Here is a 19,720-nt window from a genome sequence, read left to right on the forward strand (position 1 = left end):
GAGTCAGGAGAGGGGAAGGTAAAATAATAACTAGCGATGAGACAACAAGACAGAACACAGAGAAAAACCCCTCCAACAAAACCTGTAAACTTCTGCAAGTAGACAGAAAGGGATTAGCAGATGAGAGCAACATGAGAGAAGATGGAGCGAAGAAGAGGAGGCCTGAACGGCAGAGCAGGGTGACTCAGTCATAAACTAACACTCAGGATGGAAGCATGGCAGAGCTGAGAGGGAAAGGAGGGAGAAGATGCAAGAGAGTGAAGGGTGGAGAGGAGGAGGAGGAGGAGGAGGAAAGGAATTAATCATGAGCTTCTCTTGTTTTTCCCTTCTTTAATGCTCATCCGAATGTAAAACGTCCAGATAAGGAATGCGTGGCATGTGCAATACCACAAATATTCAGCTGCATCCGACGCTAATTCCCCATGTGGGACAAAGCTTTTTCAGTGCACCTGAGAAGGTTCTTTTCAGTTCCCGTCACACTGATCGTACTGTAGTGACTCTAACGTTCAATGTGTTGAGAGTTATAACCTCTTATTAAGTGAAATGTTGGATGTCGTTTGCTTTGGTAGAAGGTCTACAGGGTCTAGAGCAGTGGTTGGTAACCTGGCAGCTCGCGGGCCAAAACATCCAACAGTTGAATTTTAAAATCTGGGGTACTTTGACACGGGCCATAGCACCTTGACTTGTTAGCAGTAGCGTGCGGTGGTGTTTCAGTCGCCCCCCCCCCCCCCCCCAAAAAAAAAAAAAAAGTATTGTTGCCTATGAGATACAGCCAATGCAGCCGTATATTATGTCCTACAGTAAAAACACAATCCGAATCCAATGTAAGGCCACTATTATGCATCAGTACTTTATCAATACCAACATGACAGCTGATCAACAAGCACAACACATCAAGACACCACTGTGCAGCATCGCCATCAGATCATCTTCCAGTGTTTCCCACGGGTTTGCAAGGAGACGGGAGGTGGAGGGGGAGGGGGAGGGGGAGGGGTAGGGGGAGGGGGCAATCATAGCAACCGACTGGGGGTTCGGACCGTACGGGTCTCGCGCACTACTACTGCCATGCATGTGCGCTCGTCTGTCTGCGTGAATGACATTAACGGAGAAAGAGGCTATGAGGAGATGAATGAACGGAGCGATATCGCGTTGGTCAAACCAAAACCTGATGGCATTTAATCATGGCGGCCGCCAGGATTGTCTGGGAGACAACACTTTATAATCAAAAACAGCACAGAATGCCAACAGCAGCGCCAATCTAATCCAGAGAAAGTAAAAAAAACTAAAACAAACTGGCACTCACCCGTCACTTGTAGATGAAATCTATCATTTTTGATGAATGGCTCTATTAGGCTGCCAGAACCACTGCGATTCCATGTTCTTGTCCAGCAGGACAGTTTGTTGTGCTCCAGCTCGCTGTCACCCAGTCGTAGTGATGGTAGTTTCCTGCTTTGGTCTTCCTCGACTCACAATTTCCATTTCTTCTGCAAACAGGCACCTTGAAAAAGGCCCCCGAAGCAGGTCCGCTATCATATCATCCGATCTTGCTGGGAAATTCGCCGCCATCACCTCCAGAATAGCAGATTATAACAGTGAGACAGGGAGATTTGAGCTCCACAAAATATAACCATTCATTTTCTGGATAAAGTGCATACTGAACAAGCAGCCTAATTGATTCCAGACACAGATTTCAGAATCACTTTTTAATTATAAAAAAAAGAAAAATCATTTGCTCCCCCTGACTGCACACCACTGCTTGTTAGTAGCTAGCTCCTCCAGAACCACCTGTCCCGTTCTGTCCGGGACGCCACACAAAGTTTTAATCTGTTTTCCACTATCCTTGAAGTGGAGATCGCGTCCCGCCCAGTATTGTTGCCGTTTGAACGAATCATTCAAAACCCGGGTAGCCGGTGTCAGTTGGCTGTTGGCTTAGCCACCAAGCGACATTTTACGATCTCTCTGTGCCCTCTTTAATAAAGTGTTTAAAGACAATTCCTGCTCCTTTTTTTTTATAGCTACAATACGAATGCAGCGGCGTGTCCATGTGGAGAGAAGCTAAGCTAATATTAGCAGCTAAAGGATTAAGGATGGAAACAGAAAGTTTCTGTTTATAAACTGGGATGGAAGTGTTGATCAGGGCATTGCTATGTGCGGAATATGAACAACAAATATACGCATCCCCAAGAAATTCAATGCTAAGTATGTAACGGCTAATGCTACGATTATTAATGCTGGTAGACTTAAACTAAAAACAATTATCCACATCAGAAATTAAAATGAAGTAAAATACTTAATTTTATTGTCTGGACATATGTAAGTCAATTTATTGATTTGAACGTTAGTCTGAGTTGAAATATAGAACTTCTTTATATCAAACACTGATGTAATTAATTAATTATAGAACCTCTGTTCAAATAGAATAATATTTTGAGTCCTGCCAATTCCATTCATGTAATGTAATTTACCACACCACTAACTCAGAATGATTGATTTGTCATTCATACAGTACTAATTCAAATTATATAGCACTAATGACGACATAGTAATGTAACGGTGTCATACATAGATGAATATCTTTCAATATGGTTGTTAAGTTTTGGTCTGTGGCGAACCCCCAAAAGACAGAGACAGACACATGTGTACTAAAACAAATGTGTTTGTTGCCAAAGAGAAAACAAAAAGCAGAGGCAGTCAGTCGAGGTGTTGGCTGACTCAGATTTAAGATTCAGAATCAGATTCATACAGGCTCCACAAAAACAGATAAATTAGTTCTCTTTTGATTTTCCCCTGAAGTCTGAAGTGTCCTGGACAAACCTCACTCTGTTGTTGCTCCCTCAGGGAAATAAACACATTTCTCAGTTCTTGCATCGTTAGCAGGATCTGTGAAGACTCCAGAGAGGAAACACTGACAGAATTATAGCCGGTGGAGTGCAGACCAGGTAACAGTGTGCAGGTGAGCTCAAAGAACTGAGGGATTGAGCCTGCTGCCAGATTCTCTAAGTCAAACCAATGTGGGTTGAGGCTGGTTGGGGGAGTTTACATCATTTTTGTCCACTTGCTCATTCAAAAACAGGTATCTGAGTACAAATCGTCTCTTTAAAATTTTCCCGGCGGAGTCAGTGTCAGTGTGTGAGACTGCCTCATGTTTTTGTCTGGTGATGGACTGTCCATGGTGTCACCTGCCCTCGCCAACTGTCAGCATGGATACGCTTCACCCCCTCAAGACTTTGATAAAGTGGAATAGAAGATGGATGCAGTATAAATGACAGCGATGTAGCTCACCACTGTATGAACTCTAAAAATACAGTTAAGGATAAAGATTGTTGAACAAATATTTTACAGTAGAATTGATGATCGAAACGTATCTTCCAAAGAATACTAATGCTGCTGATTATTAGCTGGGTGTGTAGTATGTGCAGTTGTTGGTCTTGTGTAGTGTCTGCTCAGGAGTGTGAAAGTCAATATGATTGGCAGCAGATTGAAATAAGGCTATGATGTGTGTTTAGGAAGGCTTTTTTCTCAGGGTCTGATTAAAGTTTGCATGCACATGTGGAAGCTGAACAAAATACATTCACCACTGATTTATCATCTTCATGATTATGGAGTGTCAGGTTCTCCAGATCCAGTTTATGCTAATGGGTTATTGTACAATGCAAAATGTGATTATAATGTCTGAAAATCTATGTGTTTTTCATAATTGTATGTGTTTTAATTGAGATTCAAGAGGAGGTGCAATCAGCCTCAGTCTTTAGAAGAGCGCTGCTGTTATTGCGTTGAGAGGCCTTTCCTCAGCTGGCTCCACACAACTTTTACTTTCAATAGATTATATGTTTTATATTTCTTTTTATGTCTTATAGTATTTTCAGAATCTTGCCTGTTTGTTCCATAGTTTGGCTTTGCTTCAGCTCATCTCCCAGATTTATTGGATGTGACGCTCTGTTGTTTGATCACTTTCTCTTCCATCAAGTTCAACTCCATAATATCACATTTCACCCGGTGCCTGTGGGGGCTCAGTCCATCCGATCGCTCCACAGTGAACTCAATCAACCGAACACAGAAATGATGCGTCCAGCAGATCGTTCTCATGTAAACAGGCCTGATGCACTCACGGCCATCATTATACTCAGAATACTCCTGCTTGCATGTGATGTCACTCGCTGTGTTATTCTTATTAATCGCCTGCAAAATGCAAACAAATCAAAAGTGCCATCTGTTTGAGTGAGCCTGCGATTTAGCACGCTTTGTACAGGATCTTAGTAAATAAGGCCCTAAAGTGGCGTGATTATCCCGGGCATTATTATTGGCGTTAAGAGTAAAAGGGCTTGGTGTCTAAAAAGGCAGAGAGTTGAATCCGGGCTCGGCCGGCGTCATCTTGCTCGCAAAGGCTTTTGATGTGCTGGTGGTGAGTGAGATCAGTGTGGTAATGCTTCTGTCTCTCTCCTGCTCTCTTCCAGGTCCCGGTAGTATAGCAGTAGTTACCTCTGGACTGGATCTGCTTCCTGTGTCTGATTTATCAGCAGCCCTCGCCTCGCTCGCCCCTCTCCCCACCCGCCCATCACCCCTTCATCTCTGTAAGTCTGCTGGCACGTCTGCTGGCACGTCTGTCGGCCTGCCTGTCCGTCCGTCCGTCCATCGATGGACTGGCTGTGACCCCGGAGGGAGGGGGACAGAAACAAGAAAAGAGTCGCAGTGGAAAAGGAAGGACAAGAAAGCTGGATTCCTTCAGACGTCACGCTTCTGAGGTGCCCCTGCGTGCTGTCCTTCACCCCCCCCCCCCACCCTCCCCCTCCTCCTCCTCCTCCTCCACCTCCATCCGTGATGGAGGTTTAAAGGAGCAGTGGGAGATTTGACCGAGGAAGCCAGGAGAAGAAAAACACTCACAACCAACACTCCCTTTGCCCTTCAGTAAGATATAAAAACGAGGTTCGGGTAAATTCAGATTTGATTTGAACCTTAAATCATAAACAAGGTTTTGACTGTTGTACACATGAGCAACTCTCCACCCACCAAACGAAGGGGGACCTGAGCAGACCACTGAGGAAAGGAGGACCAACACAGAGCGTTAACCTTACTGACATGTCAACAACAGCCACCATGGGTGAAATGGCAAACAGCGCTGTGGAGTTTTACCCCAAAGGGACTCGAGGCGGGGGTGGAGGAGGAGGAAGGGCGGACGGCAGCCATGCAGGCGGAGACTTTGTGGTGTCGGTGACAGAGCTGAGGGAGCTGATGGAGCTCCGAGGGTCCGAAGCCCTACAGAAGGTCCAGGACAACTACGGCGACTTGGAGGGACTCTGCCAGAGACTACAGTCCAGCACCACTGACGGTGAGCAGGCCGTACATGTACATGCTGGAATGAGGGCAAATGGAATGCAAGGTTGGATGGATGGATGAATAATGGAGGAGTAAGTGGATGAATGGATGAGAGCGCAGATGTATGAATAGACTGATGGAGAGTGCGTTGCATGGAAGAGAAGATACGTGAAGAGATAAATGGGTGGCTGGCTTGTTGGATGGAAGAGATGCATTTACAGGAAAGGAGTCAGTTTGCTGAGGTTTTCTGAATGAGTGAGATTGTACTGTCTGCTTGGGTCACACCAACCACAAAGATGGAGTCACTGTGAACCATCTATTTTTAAAAGCCTGGCTCAGTAACAAGTGAGGTGGCAGTATTAGTACATTTCAAATCTCTACTCTTCAAACATAATCTTAAATGGCATAAAATGCAGACTCAAGACTTTTTTTTGTTTTACATGAAATACAGACTCCTAACAGTGTGCAAAATGGCTGTCGACCAACCCATCGTCAGCTGGGATGGTGGCTTGAGCCAGGTCTGGTTAGAAAACCCTGAACGGGATGAAGTGGTGTAGAAGATGGCTCCATTAAATGACATCGATATCACCTCGCTATTGTAGACTGCACTATAAAGTTGAAATGGAAACCCTGAATTCACCAATATTTGAATTGAAACACACAATTAAAAACTTGATATTTGCACACACACACACACACACACACACACACACACACACACACACACACACACACACACACACACACACACACACAGAGAGAGAGAGAGAGAGAGAGAGAGAGAGAGAGAGAGAGAAGCTGCTGGACTAGCTGGAAAGAGTCCAGCAGACATACAAGACAAAGCCAGGCTCGTGGTGGCCTCGAGGTTAAAGAGGTGGACTTTGTGACCTGAGGTCCACAGGTTCAAATCCCACAGCTGACAGGTCACCACTGAGGGTCTCAGAGCATGACCCATGACCCCCAGCAGCTCTAGGTGAGGCATGCTGTGACAGTCCACTGCTATCAGAAATACGACGGGCTTAATCTCGGAGAAATAATTTTCCCAAGAGGGATTATTAAAGTGAATGGAAAAAAAATGAATGAATGAAGCGCGTTGACCTTCATGTATGTGAATATTAGCCGTGTCCCAGAAAATACTAGGAGTAACACAGTATATGCCAATAGATTCATGATCAACACTCTGTGATTTACCACATTCTGATTGCGTCTGGTTTCAATGTAAAGCAGCTCAGCTGTACTGAGAGACATTTCCTCAGCTGGCTCAACATGACTTGTATCTGATATGTTCTGTGTTTGACCCGTTCCTCTGGGGTTACACCTCTTTCTGACTTTCTTCTCGTGCTAATCTTTTCCAGCAGCTCTGAGTTAGTGACAGATTTAATTCGTATACTGGATTTATTTTGATAACTTCCTGGTATCGCCATCTTATTATCTCATTTAATTTTGTGTTTGTGATGCTCGTCGTTCCATCCAGAAGATGGTCAATCTAAGCAACAACGAACACAAAATCGGTCTGGACAGGGGCAGTTTCCTTCAAAGTCCTTCAGCTGGCTGATCATGAACACGTTTTCAGTCTGAGGGATTTGAGCAAAAGGCTGCAGCGGTTCATAAAGTGACTTCGGCTTTAATCACTGACTTGGGAGAAAACAGTCCCATCACATGTCCTCCATGAGTCAAGCAGTCATGTTGATACGGTACTCTACCATCGTGTGGAGCGGTCTTTTAAAAATGGAAGCTTGTGACGCGGCTTCAGCACTGATTTCGCTTTTAGTGGGAAAGTGTCCACAGCTGCGTCCCTCTGTGTCATGAGGACAAGATGTGAGGTGTGCAGCTCACATGGAATCTGTTCTCTCACATGGAATCTGTTCCCTGATGGCATGATGGCATCTGACAGAAGGAACACAAACATCCATACAAACTCTGTTGAACTGTTGAGATCGGGATGAAAACAAGTCCAGCTGACATCATTCAATGGCTTTCAGATGCTTTTTACCTGCAAGAAAGAGAATGAGCATACAACCTGAGTCATTTACTGTCTTTCCTTGATACATTTATTATTTAAAGTGTAAATTGTCTGTGCAGTTTGACTGCTTGCATAAGGATCATTTTGCGTTCATGGTGTTATGATTTTAACATCACACAATTTGCTGTTAACCCTTTATAGGCCACAGCGCATGTGAAAATATATTGAGGATAGTCAAATGATAAGTAAACATCCTTATGTGACTTATCTGTGACTTGTTCTAAATACATTAGCTGACTAGAATCTTATTTGAACACATTGTTTACATACAGATTGCAAAGGATTAACTATATTTTACTGAGCACCACTGTCTCAGCATAAAGTCTAGATTTGGCTCATTAGAAACTGTATGTTGATTGTACTTCACCTTTAAAGGGTTAAAGAGTGATTAATTTGCTGTTAATCAGCGGGAACCATTATGTCAGCAGACTGAAGATGCAGAAACATCTACGCCAGAGCGTACAGTCCTAACATTAGTCTAATATTTATTTAATCATTGAGCCTGTAGCACTAATAAAATAATCCCTCACCACATGTGATCACTTTCCGTCATGGCTGAGTCGAATAGCCAGGAAAGACGCAGTCTGTGGTTTTTCAGCTCCACAAGTCAACGCCAATTTAAATCCTCTCTGTCTTTCGGAGTTTTTCCGTTCCACCTTCAGAACGTCCGTCGTCGATCAAAGAGCTTCTTCCTGTTTTGTTAGGAACAGTCGTCTTTGGATATGGCTGCACGTTATCAGGCGAACACGCGATAATCTTGTCCACCATTGCGATAACGTTTGAAAAAAAAAAAAAAAAAAAAAAAAAAGCACTTCAGTTAGAGATGATCTGTCTTTGGGCTTTTTTTACACACTGTGTGACCTCAGCTCTTCACATTTATCTGCTGAGCAGCTCCTCCGGCTAAAGGAACCCGTCTGATTGGCCCAATGTGTTCACATGTGCTTGGAAACATAATTTACTTCAGTCCACTCTCTTGTGATATCTGTTTTGTGCATATTGGTTTCACAGTAATGATAAAAATGCAATATATTGTGCAGCATTACCATCTATTTTCTCCATCATAATAAGTTCTTATTTTCAGCTGCTGTGACTGTCAACAGAAACCTTAGAGTGTTATTGAATTAGTCACAGTTACTTTCTTGACATGACCTGTCTATAATTAGCGTTAACTGTCCAGGACAGTATCAGTCTTTTGAGTTTGCAGCTTACAAAAACCACACCTGTGTCTTATGAATACTACTTCCACCAGTTTAGGATGGATCTCCTGTTTCATGGTTGGATTTCTGTTGATTATTGTTGCTCCACATGGAACACAACACATTTCAATGTGGTTATGATGAAAAGTTAAACGTTCTTCCAGGCTTTGACATTTTGTAAATGTGAGAGTTGATTTTACGAGATGGATCTGATGTGAAGGTTTTCAAACTACGGCTTGCAGGTCCATTTCAGCGCGTGGTCCATGCAGCCAATTGTAACATCTGCTTGATTTATGAAACTTGCACTTGACTGTATGAATATTTAAAGACGGTCTTGAAGAGGAAAAATCACCATCTTTGGGGTTTTTTTCATCACGTGGAAAAAAATCAGACCAGCCAGTGCGACCATAGGTGACAACAACCAATAGAAATGCAGCACAGAATGATAAAACCAACAATGCCACTGCGCAAAAAAAGACTGACGCGGCAAAATGATATGATTCTCCCTCTAAGTCCATAATTAGCTTTTTCATTATACAATAAATACTAATGGTACATTCTTTTATTTCCTAAAGACAAAGGCGTGTATGTATGACGTTATTGTGCATCGTCACCTCAGATTCTGTGAAGCGCGACGTCATACAGTCAAACTTAATGTATATTAAATCCTCCATGCAGAGTAATAATGATATAAGATTGCTAAAAATCCAGGTCTGAAGACGTCTTCACCTGCGCTGACATTACGGATGTTCGGACCATCTACAGACTCGTTGTGTCACAAAAACACAGCACCAACTAGTGGCCTGGCATACAAACTACAATATGGTGATCAAAATGTTGGCGTCTGCTCGTGTGGCTTTTCTGTTTCCGTTTGACTGTAAACTGTGCGTAACACTGCTCAGGTAGCATACCCTCTCATGTAAAGCCCTTTAGTGAAATCCAGTCACATCTTTGTTCAGCCATAACTTCCCGTGTGCTTTTCAAATCCTAAAAACAAGTGGGTATGGTGGCATACTGCAGATTCAGCCATTTTGTGTTCAGGTGCTAAATTCTAGCTCAGTCTGTTAGCGTAGCACGTTGTTTCTAATACATATTCATCCTGATAATTATCTCAACCTAATGTTAAATATATTCTGACAATTATGAAAGAATACTGAAAACACTTAAAACAGCTAATGACTTTATTTCTTTGACATGATGAAGCACATCCAGTAAAAAGTGGCGGAGGAGCTGCTGGTGGAGAGTAATCCTGCCACAGAACGCAGGTTTCTGGTTGAGGTGAACAGAGAGAAGATGGGGGATGGATTGATTGATGAGTGAATGACGGGATTAAAGTGGGTGAATGAATTGAAAGCTGATAGAGTAAATTAATAAATAGATGAATGAAGCTAAAATGTACAAGGATTAACTCAAATCTCTTACGCCTCACCTGTGGAAGCAGCCGCTGGTTTCAGTGCGTAACCGAAATATTTGTTTGGTCTCTCTTGGACTGCGGCAAAAGAAAGAAAGGCAATGTGCAACAAGAGTAATTAACATGCAGTTATTGTTAAAACAGTCTGCCAGTTTCAGTTCACTGTGTTTTCTTATAGTTTAAATACATACAGTACATACAGGTATGTGCATGCAGGTTAAGAAGGCTCCTGTCCTGGAAATCCTTTTTTCACAGGTGTTGATTGGACGGTTTTTGTCTACCTCACTCATTTCAATGAGTTCTGACCAAAGAACCAAAAGACTTACACTGAAGCTTAAATGTTATAATCAGCAATCATCATTGAAAATTCTCACGGGCTATTAATGCATCGTTATGCTGATCATCATAGTAGAAACATCTGTATGCCATATTTTATGTTTGTCATGTGGCTTGTATTACTGTAAGAATCAGCTTAAAATTAAAAATATATGGTAAATACCATCTGGGACCACTAAGTGTCGCTGTATGACAACAGAAAGCTGCTAGAGCGCCACAGAAAAACCTTCATTACTGCTGTTTGTGATGAACAGAGCAAGATAAATGAAAAAATTATCAAATATTTAAAGCAGAAAGAGAAAGAGTGCAGCAGAAAGAGTTCAGAGAGTGTGAGGAACTTGTAAGGGACTCGATAAAAGCAGGGAAACTTACTATGCTGAAGACACCAAAGAAGGCTAATTGTGGGCTAAAAGCTGAGGAACAAATCCACAGAAGGTTCTGGAACAGCAGCTAACCCATTCATAGTATTTAGTTTATGAGAACATGCTGGATATCTTTTTCATTCACAGTCTGAGCTGTAGCGACCAAATATAAACCTCCTGCATGCAACCGCCTGACCTGTCCCCTACCACAGTGACGACATCCCAACATGATGACATGACGGAAAACCACAGTGGTCAGATTATTAGATATTTAAGCATCTATCAGTGTGATAAAATTACTCAGAAATATTGTTTAAATATACCAGGGTGCAGACGTTGTTAAGGTGTCTATGAGTTTTCAATTGACCTTTGGCTAAGTCGAAAGTTAGCCAGCCAAGGTTATGTTTTTGTCTGCGTATGTATGTATGTATGTATGTATGTATGTATGTATGTATGTATGTATGTATGTATGTATGTATGTATGTATGTATGTATGTATGTATGTATGTATGTATGTATGTATGTATGTATGTTACCAACTTTTCGCGAAAGCTATTTACCGGAACATTAAATTTTCAGGGATGATTTGTCTTTATCCGAGGATGGTGGAGGGTGATTGGATCAAAAGTCAAGGTCTTGGTCACAAAAAGGTCAACAAAGTATTTCCGTCGTACCGCGGTCAGTCAAATCAATGCCAAAATGTTCTGCTTTCAATTCCCTATCCTCTGATATGCCACATGATGCAGTGATGTCATTATCCTGGTCAGAGGTTGAGGGTCAAAGGTCGGGGGGGAGGGGTTCACAGAAATAGTAAAATATGTCTACATCTGTGTCAAACAGTGATAATGTGAAGCAATTCAAACGACCATGACAAATGATAGAAGGAGTGGTGTGGTGGATCAAATCGACTTCTAATCCATTGGTTACCATGGTGATAAATGTGGCGTTGGCGAAGGTATGTGCTCTACTGAGAGCCTGTTCTAGTTTGACCTTTTTCCATCTTAAAGGGGTCGTATTATCCAGCTTTTCAACACTTTCACATGCGTCTCGTTGGTCCAAAAACTTTGTAATCAATGTTTATTTCTCCAAATCCACCTTTTTCTTGATTTTCCTCTATTTGAATATTGGATCATAGGAGCTGCATTCAGAATCTGCTGTGTCTGCGTGAGCTGGACTGGCTCCGCCCACACATGCCCATCTTGGGAAGAGGAGGAAGTACTTCCTCTCATGGTGCCATGTGCCAGAGCAGAGCTGCCAAATTGTGGGAGGAGTCAAAGGGAGGGCCTATCTTGATTGGAATTGGCTAAACCCCTGATGACACTATATAGGGTTTGATTTCTGATTGGCTTATCGGAGCAACACACTTTTTAAAACCTGAAACAAGCCAGGGAGAGAGAGGACAGACTTTCTTCACGACTGGGATGTCATTCCAGGTATGGGGACGATTATTACTGTTGGAAAACCATTAGAAAGTGAATTTTGCCCAACACGACCCCTTTAAATGACTTAAATAACCCAGAAAACAACAAACATGTCGCTAACTCCTAAGCTTCTCTACGGAGCTGAGAATATTTGTCCAAGTCCGTGCAGTTCAATTCATTTCAAGTCACAATTCAACTTTATTTCAATAGCACCAAATACAACACAGTCATTTCTTGGTGCTTTTAACAGAGAAAATCCCAACGAATCCACATGAGCAAGCAGATTTAATTGCAACTGTGCAAAGGAAAAACTCCCTCTAACAGGAAGAAACCTTTGCAGAAACCAGACTCTGCTGACCGGTTGGGGTGAGGGGATAGAGGAGAAGAAAGGATAGAATTGACAGAGAGATAGATTGGGGAGGAGATACAAACCTTGGTTTGGGTCGTTGGCGAGAAACAGACCGTGGTTCGAGTAGAGGGAGGAAAAGAGAGGTAGAGCAGTTGGTAGTTGAATGCTGTTGCTTTGTTTGCGTTCAGGGGTGGGGCTTAGCCAAAGGTTAATTGCCAATAAGGGTGTGTGGAATGTATGACCTCTTCTGAACTCTGCCAACAGGGGGCAGTCACCCCAGATCAAATCACATCAAATCAAGTCAAAGCAATTAAAATCAATTCAGACTAAATCTAATCACATCAAATTAAATCAGATCACATCAGATCAACTCAAACAAGCTTCATATATAGTAATACTTGTCTGTTGGTGTCAAACCAACATACAGTGTATATGTAGTATTTTGATGCAGACCTCTGCATGAATACTCCCAAACAAAACAGTCCAAGAGACTCATTTCTCTTTTGACGGAACAAAATTCGAAGTGAAACAGTTCTACAGGTCTAATAAAGCACAATGTCCAGAAAACAAATAGTCAAGTATTATAAACATTATACCTAAATATATTGTCGGGTAATTTCAAGCCTTTATTCACATCTCTGGTAACTCTATTATTTTTTCTATTTGTTTAGAAAAAAACTAATTGAATAAATGCAAGATGAAATTCCTTCTTTTAAAAAACACGTGTTAAGCCGTGTTAAGTGGACGACACATAGAAGCTGATTTCCTAAGTATCTGTGTGAAGGAGCTTAAATACATTCAGTTTGCATGTGTTTTGCAAGCGATCAAATAAGAAGAATAACACAAAGAGTATTTCATTGAGGGTTTGCTTGTATCATTGCTTCTGTTGGTTTGATTATGAACGTGATATGAAATCCGCCAGCGTTGAGTTGGACGTTTAGCTGAAGGGAGAGGTGAGACACATCAGATCATTAGAGCAAATATATATGAAATTGGGAAAAAATAAACACCACATGAAAGATGATCACTCAAAGTCAAGAGCTTTAGGAAAAAGAAGAGCAACAGAAGTGATTTAGATAAATAATGTCAATAATATAGTCCACAAATACTGTAAGGGTTATGGGAGACCAGCCGAGGAAAAGTCTCTCACCACTAAAACAGCAGATTCTCTGCTAAAGGCTTTTTGACTTTTACATCAGACGGTTCTTCTGCTGTCTCAGCTCTACAGGTCGCTCTCTTTTTCTCTACTCTTTTTTTCCTTTTATTACATTTTTTTATTTTGCTGCTTTTCGATCGGTTGGTGAGTCGCTGTGGCGTACCGAGTCCACTGGCGTGACGACTGACTGCGGTTATGCTGCCGCGACGTCTCCCATCCAGGAACCATCTTCCGTCTGCTGATAGTGAATACATGAAAAATTCTTTGAACAGATTCTATGAATCCTAAACAAACACCACTCGTTTTTCACGTCTTCTGATATCATGGGCTTATTATGGTGAGTTTGCCACAAACAGGAAGAAGTTTCCAAATGTGGTTCCTCACTCAATCACGGGTTAAGACAGAACTGGCAAGTACTCCTTGAAGGTCAAAGGCTCCCAACACAGATTTTATACTTTTTGAAATGAGTGATTGTGACTTGAAAGAAAATTTGCTTTTTACCTGAGTTCACTTTTTAATTAAAGGGGTCATATCATACAGCTTTTCAACACTGTCACATGGTCTCGCTGGTTCAAAAATATTATCTTCAAAGTTTATTGTTCCAAATCCAGCTTTTCCTTGATTTTCCTCCATTTTAATATTGGATCATAGAAGCTGCATTCAGAATCTGCTGTGTCTGTGTGAGCTGGACTGGCTCCGCCCGCACATGCCCATCTTGGGAAGAGGAGGAAGTACTTCCTCTCGTGGTGCCATGTGCCAGAGCAGAGCTGCCTGATTGTGGGAGGAGTCAAAGGGAAGGTCTACCTTGATTGGGATTGGCTAAAACCCCTCGATGACACTACATAGGGTTTGATTTCTGATTGGCTGTTTGGAGCAACACACTTTTTAAAAACTGAAACAAGCCAGGGAGAGAGAGGACAGACTGTCTTCACTTCTGGGGCGTCGTTCCAAATATGGCTCCTTTATCAAATGAATGTCATTCACGCTGACTTACCATAGATAGATAGATAGATAGATAGATAGATAGATAGATAGATAGATAGATAGATAGATAGATAGATCAGTGTGTGTGCGTACTGGTGTGCTCTGAACGGGGTGTGGTACCACACAACGCCCACCTCTCCAACTAGTTTGTAGCCTAGCAACACAACAGCAGCGAGAAGTGGGCCTGGAAAGTCACAGCGCTAGAAAGATGACTGAGAACTGTGAGATGGAGAAGATGGAAATGGTGTGTGTGTGTGTGTGTGTGTGTGTGTGTGTGTGTGTGTGTGTGTGTGTGTGTGTGTGTGTGTGTGTGTGTGTGTGTGTGTGTGTGTGTGTGTGTGTGTGTGTGTGTGTGTGTGAGGAAGAGAGATGATAAAAGGAGAGAGGGGTTGGTGGGTGTAAAGTTACAGTAAGTCTGTGTTGAGTGTTGCTAATTTGATACTGTGGGCAGCTCAGGAATCAGTGCAGCGGCTCCAAACAAACCTTTAAGTACACGCACACACACACACACACACACACACACACACACACACACACACACACACACACACACACACACACACACACACACACACACACATACACACCCCTATCCACAAACTTTGAAATTCTACATTTGGATTCTGCTGACTTTCACAAATCAGACACGTAGTGTAAAGCCACACACACCTGCCACAGTGCAAACACACACGTAATAAACCTTGTAGAAAGGTGACGGCGTCACTGGAAACCGCTCAAAGTGGCGCCACTGATGGCTCTGGATCAGCGGCTGGAGATGTTGAGATCTGAGCCTCTGTACGGTGACAATGAACACACACTGATCAGAGGGCTGGATGTGAATCAGCACATCAGAGGGGAAATTATGGGTGTGTACGTTGTTACACAGACACACAGGGTACACAGACACACACTGGGGCGAAGATGGCGTGTACATTATGATGCAGCTGATGCTGAACATCATCTGTAATGCGATCCACAGAGCGAGGGGGGGATGGGGGGGGGGGGGGGGGTTAAACCAATACAGAATCATCACACAAACAGATATGGATACCACAGCACTGCAGCATGAGACCAAGACGTCCACGGAGGAGACGGAAAGAAGGAACGATGAGGAAGAGGCAACGAGAGACGACTGTGTGTGTGTGTGTGTGTGTGTGTGTGTGTGTGTGTGTGTGTGTGTGTGTGTGTGTGTGTGTGTGTGTGTGTGTGTGTGTGTGTGTGTGTGTGTGTGTGTGTGTGTGTGTGTGTGTGTGTGTGGGAATGAGGGATGGGTGGGTGGTTGAGGGGTGAGGAAGGGAAGCTAGAACAGCTTGCCGCATTGTCAAGGACACATCAAGGGGAGATTGAGAGGGAGAAAAAAGAGGAGGAGACCTGATGAGAGAGAGGGCTGTGGAAGAGGATAAGAAGGAAGGAGTGAAGAAGGGAGGGAAGGATGAGAGGGAAGGGGTGGGAGGGAGGGAGGAAGGGAGGGACTAATGAAAAGAGGATACAGCTCGCTATGATTACTCAGCATAAGGTCACCTGCTTCCTCTCTCTCGCTGCCTCGCCTCACTCGGAAGCCTGTTGACACATTGCCATGCAACTCCTGGGCACACCGGGGGCAACGTACCGTCCCTGCAGCAAGCACACGCACACACACACACACACACACACGCACACACACACACACACACACACACACACACACACCGATCTCGACCAATCTCAACCCCCCCGCCCCCCCCCCCCCCCCCCCCCTTCCCTGCATCCAATCAAAAAACAGAGCTCAGACCAAATGTTTGGCTCTAAAGGCTGGAGCAGCACCGGACCAGTGACATCACCTGTTGCTGGGCAGAAACTTGTTGGAGACAGGAAGCCCCGGACTTGATATCCGTCGCCATGGAAACTGAATCACTTAGGGGTGAGGTTGAAGGGGAGAGGAAGGTGAGGATGGAGAGGTTTTCTATCACAGCACATTAGTGAGGCCACATGGAAGGAAGACGTGCCCCCCCCCCCCCCCCCCCCCCCACCAGCAATTCCCCCCCTACGAGAAACACACACCTGAAAATCAGAAGACAGAAAAATAACTGCGCCCTCTGACAGACCCCCATAGTGAAAGTACAGCAGGGCCTGAAATAGAAGCTGTTTGCTCAGGATTTGTAGTATAATGAGCAAACACTCCTGTTTCAAACTTCTCATATATCCACATAAACACGGCTGTGTTTTGACTCGCTGCCTTTTAATGTCCAGTCAGTGTTTAATTCCAACTGTGACACCACATTCACTTGCAGCACCAAACATGTGACGATAAACACATTTACAGTATATATTTCAAATGCTGATGCAGATCATATATTATATTGTCTGACTGAAAGAGATGTTATAACCTCTTACAGAAATACAGTGAGAAATATTTCACATTTCTTTAGCTATAAAGCTATAAATATGTGCAATTTATTTTAGTTTTACATATTTAAGTACAAATAAATGGACTGTAGTGTTACAAAATTATGTGATTTTAGTGACCTTTGGAAACCTCAGGTATCAATAGTTTGGCCTGAATAAGATGAAGCGTCCCATTTTTAGAATTTTTAAAAAGTTAAAAATAAAAATGCTGTCATTTCACTGGGTTTTGCACTGTTTACAGAAAAATGTCAAGTAGAATAGACTAGAGGATGAAAAAGAGTTTCGAAAAAGAGAATTGAAAAAGGTCACCTAAAAGATAGTTTAGGTCAAAAATATGATTTTGAATCATTCTGAAGGTTGTTATAGAAGAAAACATTCTTCGCTGGATTTGGGTTTTTGAATCATTATGAGTGGCATTGAGGTCTGTATCAGCATTCAGCCTTCACTTGACGCCGTTAGCAGGAGACTTTCCTTCACGTTGTTTGCGTAGCTTCCTTGAAGACCCTGGATGAGGACGCAGGTGTAGTTCTGGAGGTTTAAACTGGTGCCTCCTCCTCTGGGACCGTCCTTTAAACACAGACCACACAATGTACACATCAACCTCTGAACACACACTTTTCCCTTTAAGCTCATAAACCGTAAATAAACCATTATAGACGTTTTCCTCCGGGTTTGACGCTCTGCTCACAATGAACACTTGATTTCATTTGCCTGCTGCTCTTTTAAAAGCAGTTATACTTATACTATATAGTTATACTGAGAGAGAAACTCTTGTTTTACAGTTACTTCTTTGTAGAAAGTAACTCGTGATCCTTTTAACCTATAGTGGAGCACCTTCTTAAACACAAGTAAACTAGAGGAATCACCGATTTCTGACGTCCGCCAAAGTTTTCATCTATCAGCGGTGAAAATTTGGTGAAAATCTGTCATGAAGACTTGACGTAATCCTCAAAAGCCTCTAAAATTTGATCAGAATCCGGATCCGGATTCGGATTCTGGAACTAAAATCTATCTGTGGTGAAAATATTGACAAAATCCCTGCCGTAGTTTTGACGTAATCTTGCCAACAGCCCTACAAACAGACAAATAAATACATGCCAATGATTTTATTAAGTCCTTGGCGGATATAAAAAAAACATTTACCCACTTACATGTAAGTTGTTGGTGAGCTGCTATACTGCAAGATGCACCATTAGATTTAATTATATCATTAAACATTTTTTAAATGTATTTCCTCATTTACAGTTCAAACAATATATGTCCTTTAATATACTACAATACAATGTCTTATTTGCAACAAATGTGCACTAATAGTGATTTAATAGATTAGACACATCTAAACATTTATATTCAGCCAGTTGTGGTAGATTTCTATGTACATAAATGCCTCGATTAGGTGCACTCACTGAGAATAAGAGAAGGAGATGAACACTGTTTATCCTGTTTTTAGAAATAGAAAAATTCACCCATCAGCCATTAATTTTTTCCTGTTTTTGTATTTCCATCAATTTATAATTGTTGGTTCAGAGGAAATTGACCTGTAAAGGATTCATTATCGCCGTCTGTTAATAATATCTGTATTATTGTGGCGTTGTGTGACGCATTAGCCGAGCTGTCAGTGTTTTCTGTGTCGACCTGAAGACTGAGTCACTCATTGAACTGAAGTTTGTGGGAGGAAGATGCTCTAAAGAGCCCAGACAAACTGATGTTCTCTCACATACAGTCAGGAGGACTGGGTTAAGGCCTCTTCATACTCCCTTTTTGAACCCATAAGAACAGGAAGAAAATTCGGCGGTGACGTCAGCCAGCTGCTGAAAAAAAAGCTTTTTCGGCAGGACTGTTCATACTCCGATAAGAAGCTGCCGAACTCGCAGGCCACGCCCCCTCACAGCAGGCCACGCCTCCTCGCAGGAGCCACACGTCTGTGATGCAGCGTTTAAACTTTTCAACTGCGGTTTATTTCTGGCCTCCAGTGCTTTTAGAAACACATTTAGAACTGTTCCAGTAATAAAAGAGAGTTTTTGTCCGAGCGCCATGTTGATCCGGTTTTAACTACAGGAGCTGACAGCTGTTTGTGATGCGTTCAGGTGCATCATGTAAAAGCCTGTACTCTGACTTTTTAACGAGCTGCGGCGCTCGTACAGTAGCGATGTTACGAGCTAAATATGATTAAAATATGACTGATAGTCATGAGCGAACTGGAACACGCATGCGCAGCACACGGCAGTGCAGAAGTTTCGGCAGTGCGGCACCTCCATAGTTCGTCCAGGGCGGTTGGCACAGCCCAAACAAATTTCTTATGGAGTATGAAGAGGCCTTTAGTCCCTCCATCAGTAAACAGAAGTTTAGTGAAACAGTGACAGTTCAAACGTGAACTTCGGAGCGAGACAGCAGCTTTGTAACTGTTTTCACTAAAATCCTGTTGGTGCCAGAAGTAGAGGCGTCGCAGGATCACTTTACTTCTGATAACGGATTCCGTAGCCGTCTAATTGTAAAGTTGATTTCCTTTTAAAGAACGTTGCGCAAAACCTTTACAGAACTGTCGAGGGTAATAAATGCTAAGATGAATGGTTCAATAACACAATAAGAGCGCTACCCTTCTTGAATTAAATTACAGTGTCTGACTTACATTTATTTCAATCAGCCCAGAGCAGCTCGGTTCAACAGCAGCATTTAGAAAGAACTGACTTTGAATTTTTCACAATTAAAAACAGACTCAATGATCTCTTTCACACACTTTCTTATTCACGGCCGTGCAGCTGAAGTTGTAAATACCACAGTTTA

General features: G+C 42.6%; 1 protein-coding gene across 2 annotated transcripts in view; it reads left to right on the top strand.

The window, feature by feature from the left end:
* Positions 1-19,720, top strand: part of atp2b3b (ATPase plasma membrane Ca2+ transporting 3b) — a gene marked incomplete at its 5' end in the record, with an annotated part of 80,060 nt that overhangs the window by 5,505 nt on the left and 54,835 nt on the right. The window contains one exon of one of the 2 annotated variants that reach the window (XM_080468667.1): positions 4,455-5,326. In XM_080468667.1, coding sequence (XP_080324793.1) covers positions 5,077-5,326 — 250 coding nt within the window. Of the gene's footprint in view, positions 1-4,454; positions 5,327-19,720 lie in introns of those variants that run through there. The other variant, XM_080468666.1, reaches the window with a different exon arrangement.

This window comes from Lipophrys pholis (genome assembly GCF_963383615.2).
Source record: "Lipophrys pholis genome assembly, chromosome: 8".
NCBI lineage: Eukaryota > Metazoa > Chordata > Actinopteri > Blenniiformes > Blenniidae > Lipophrys > Lipophrys pholis.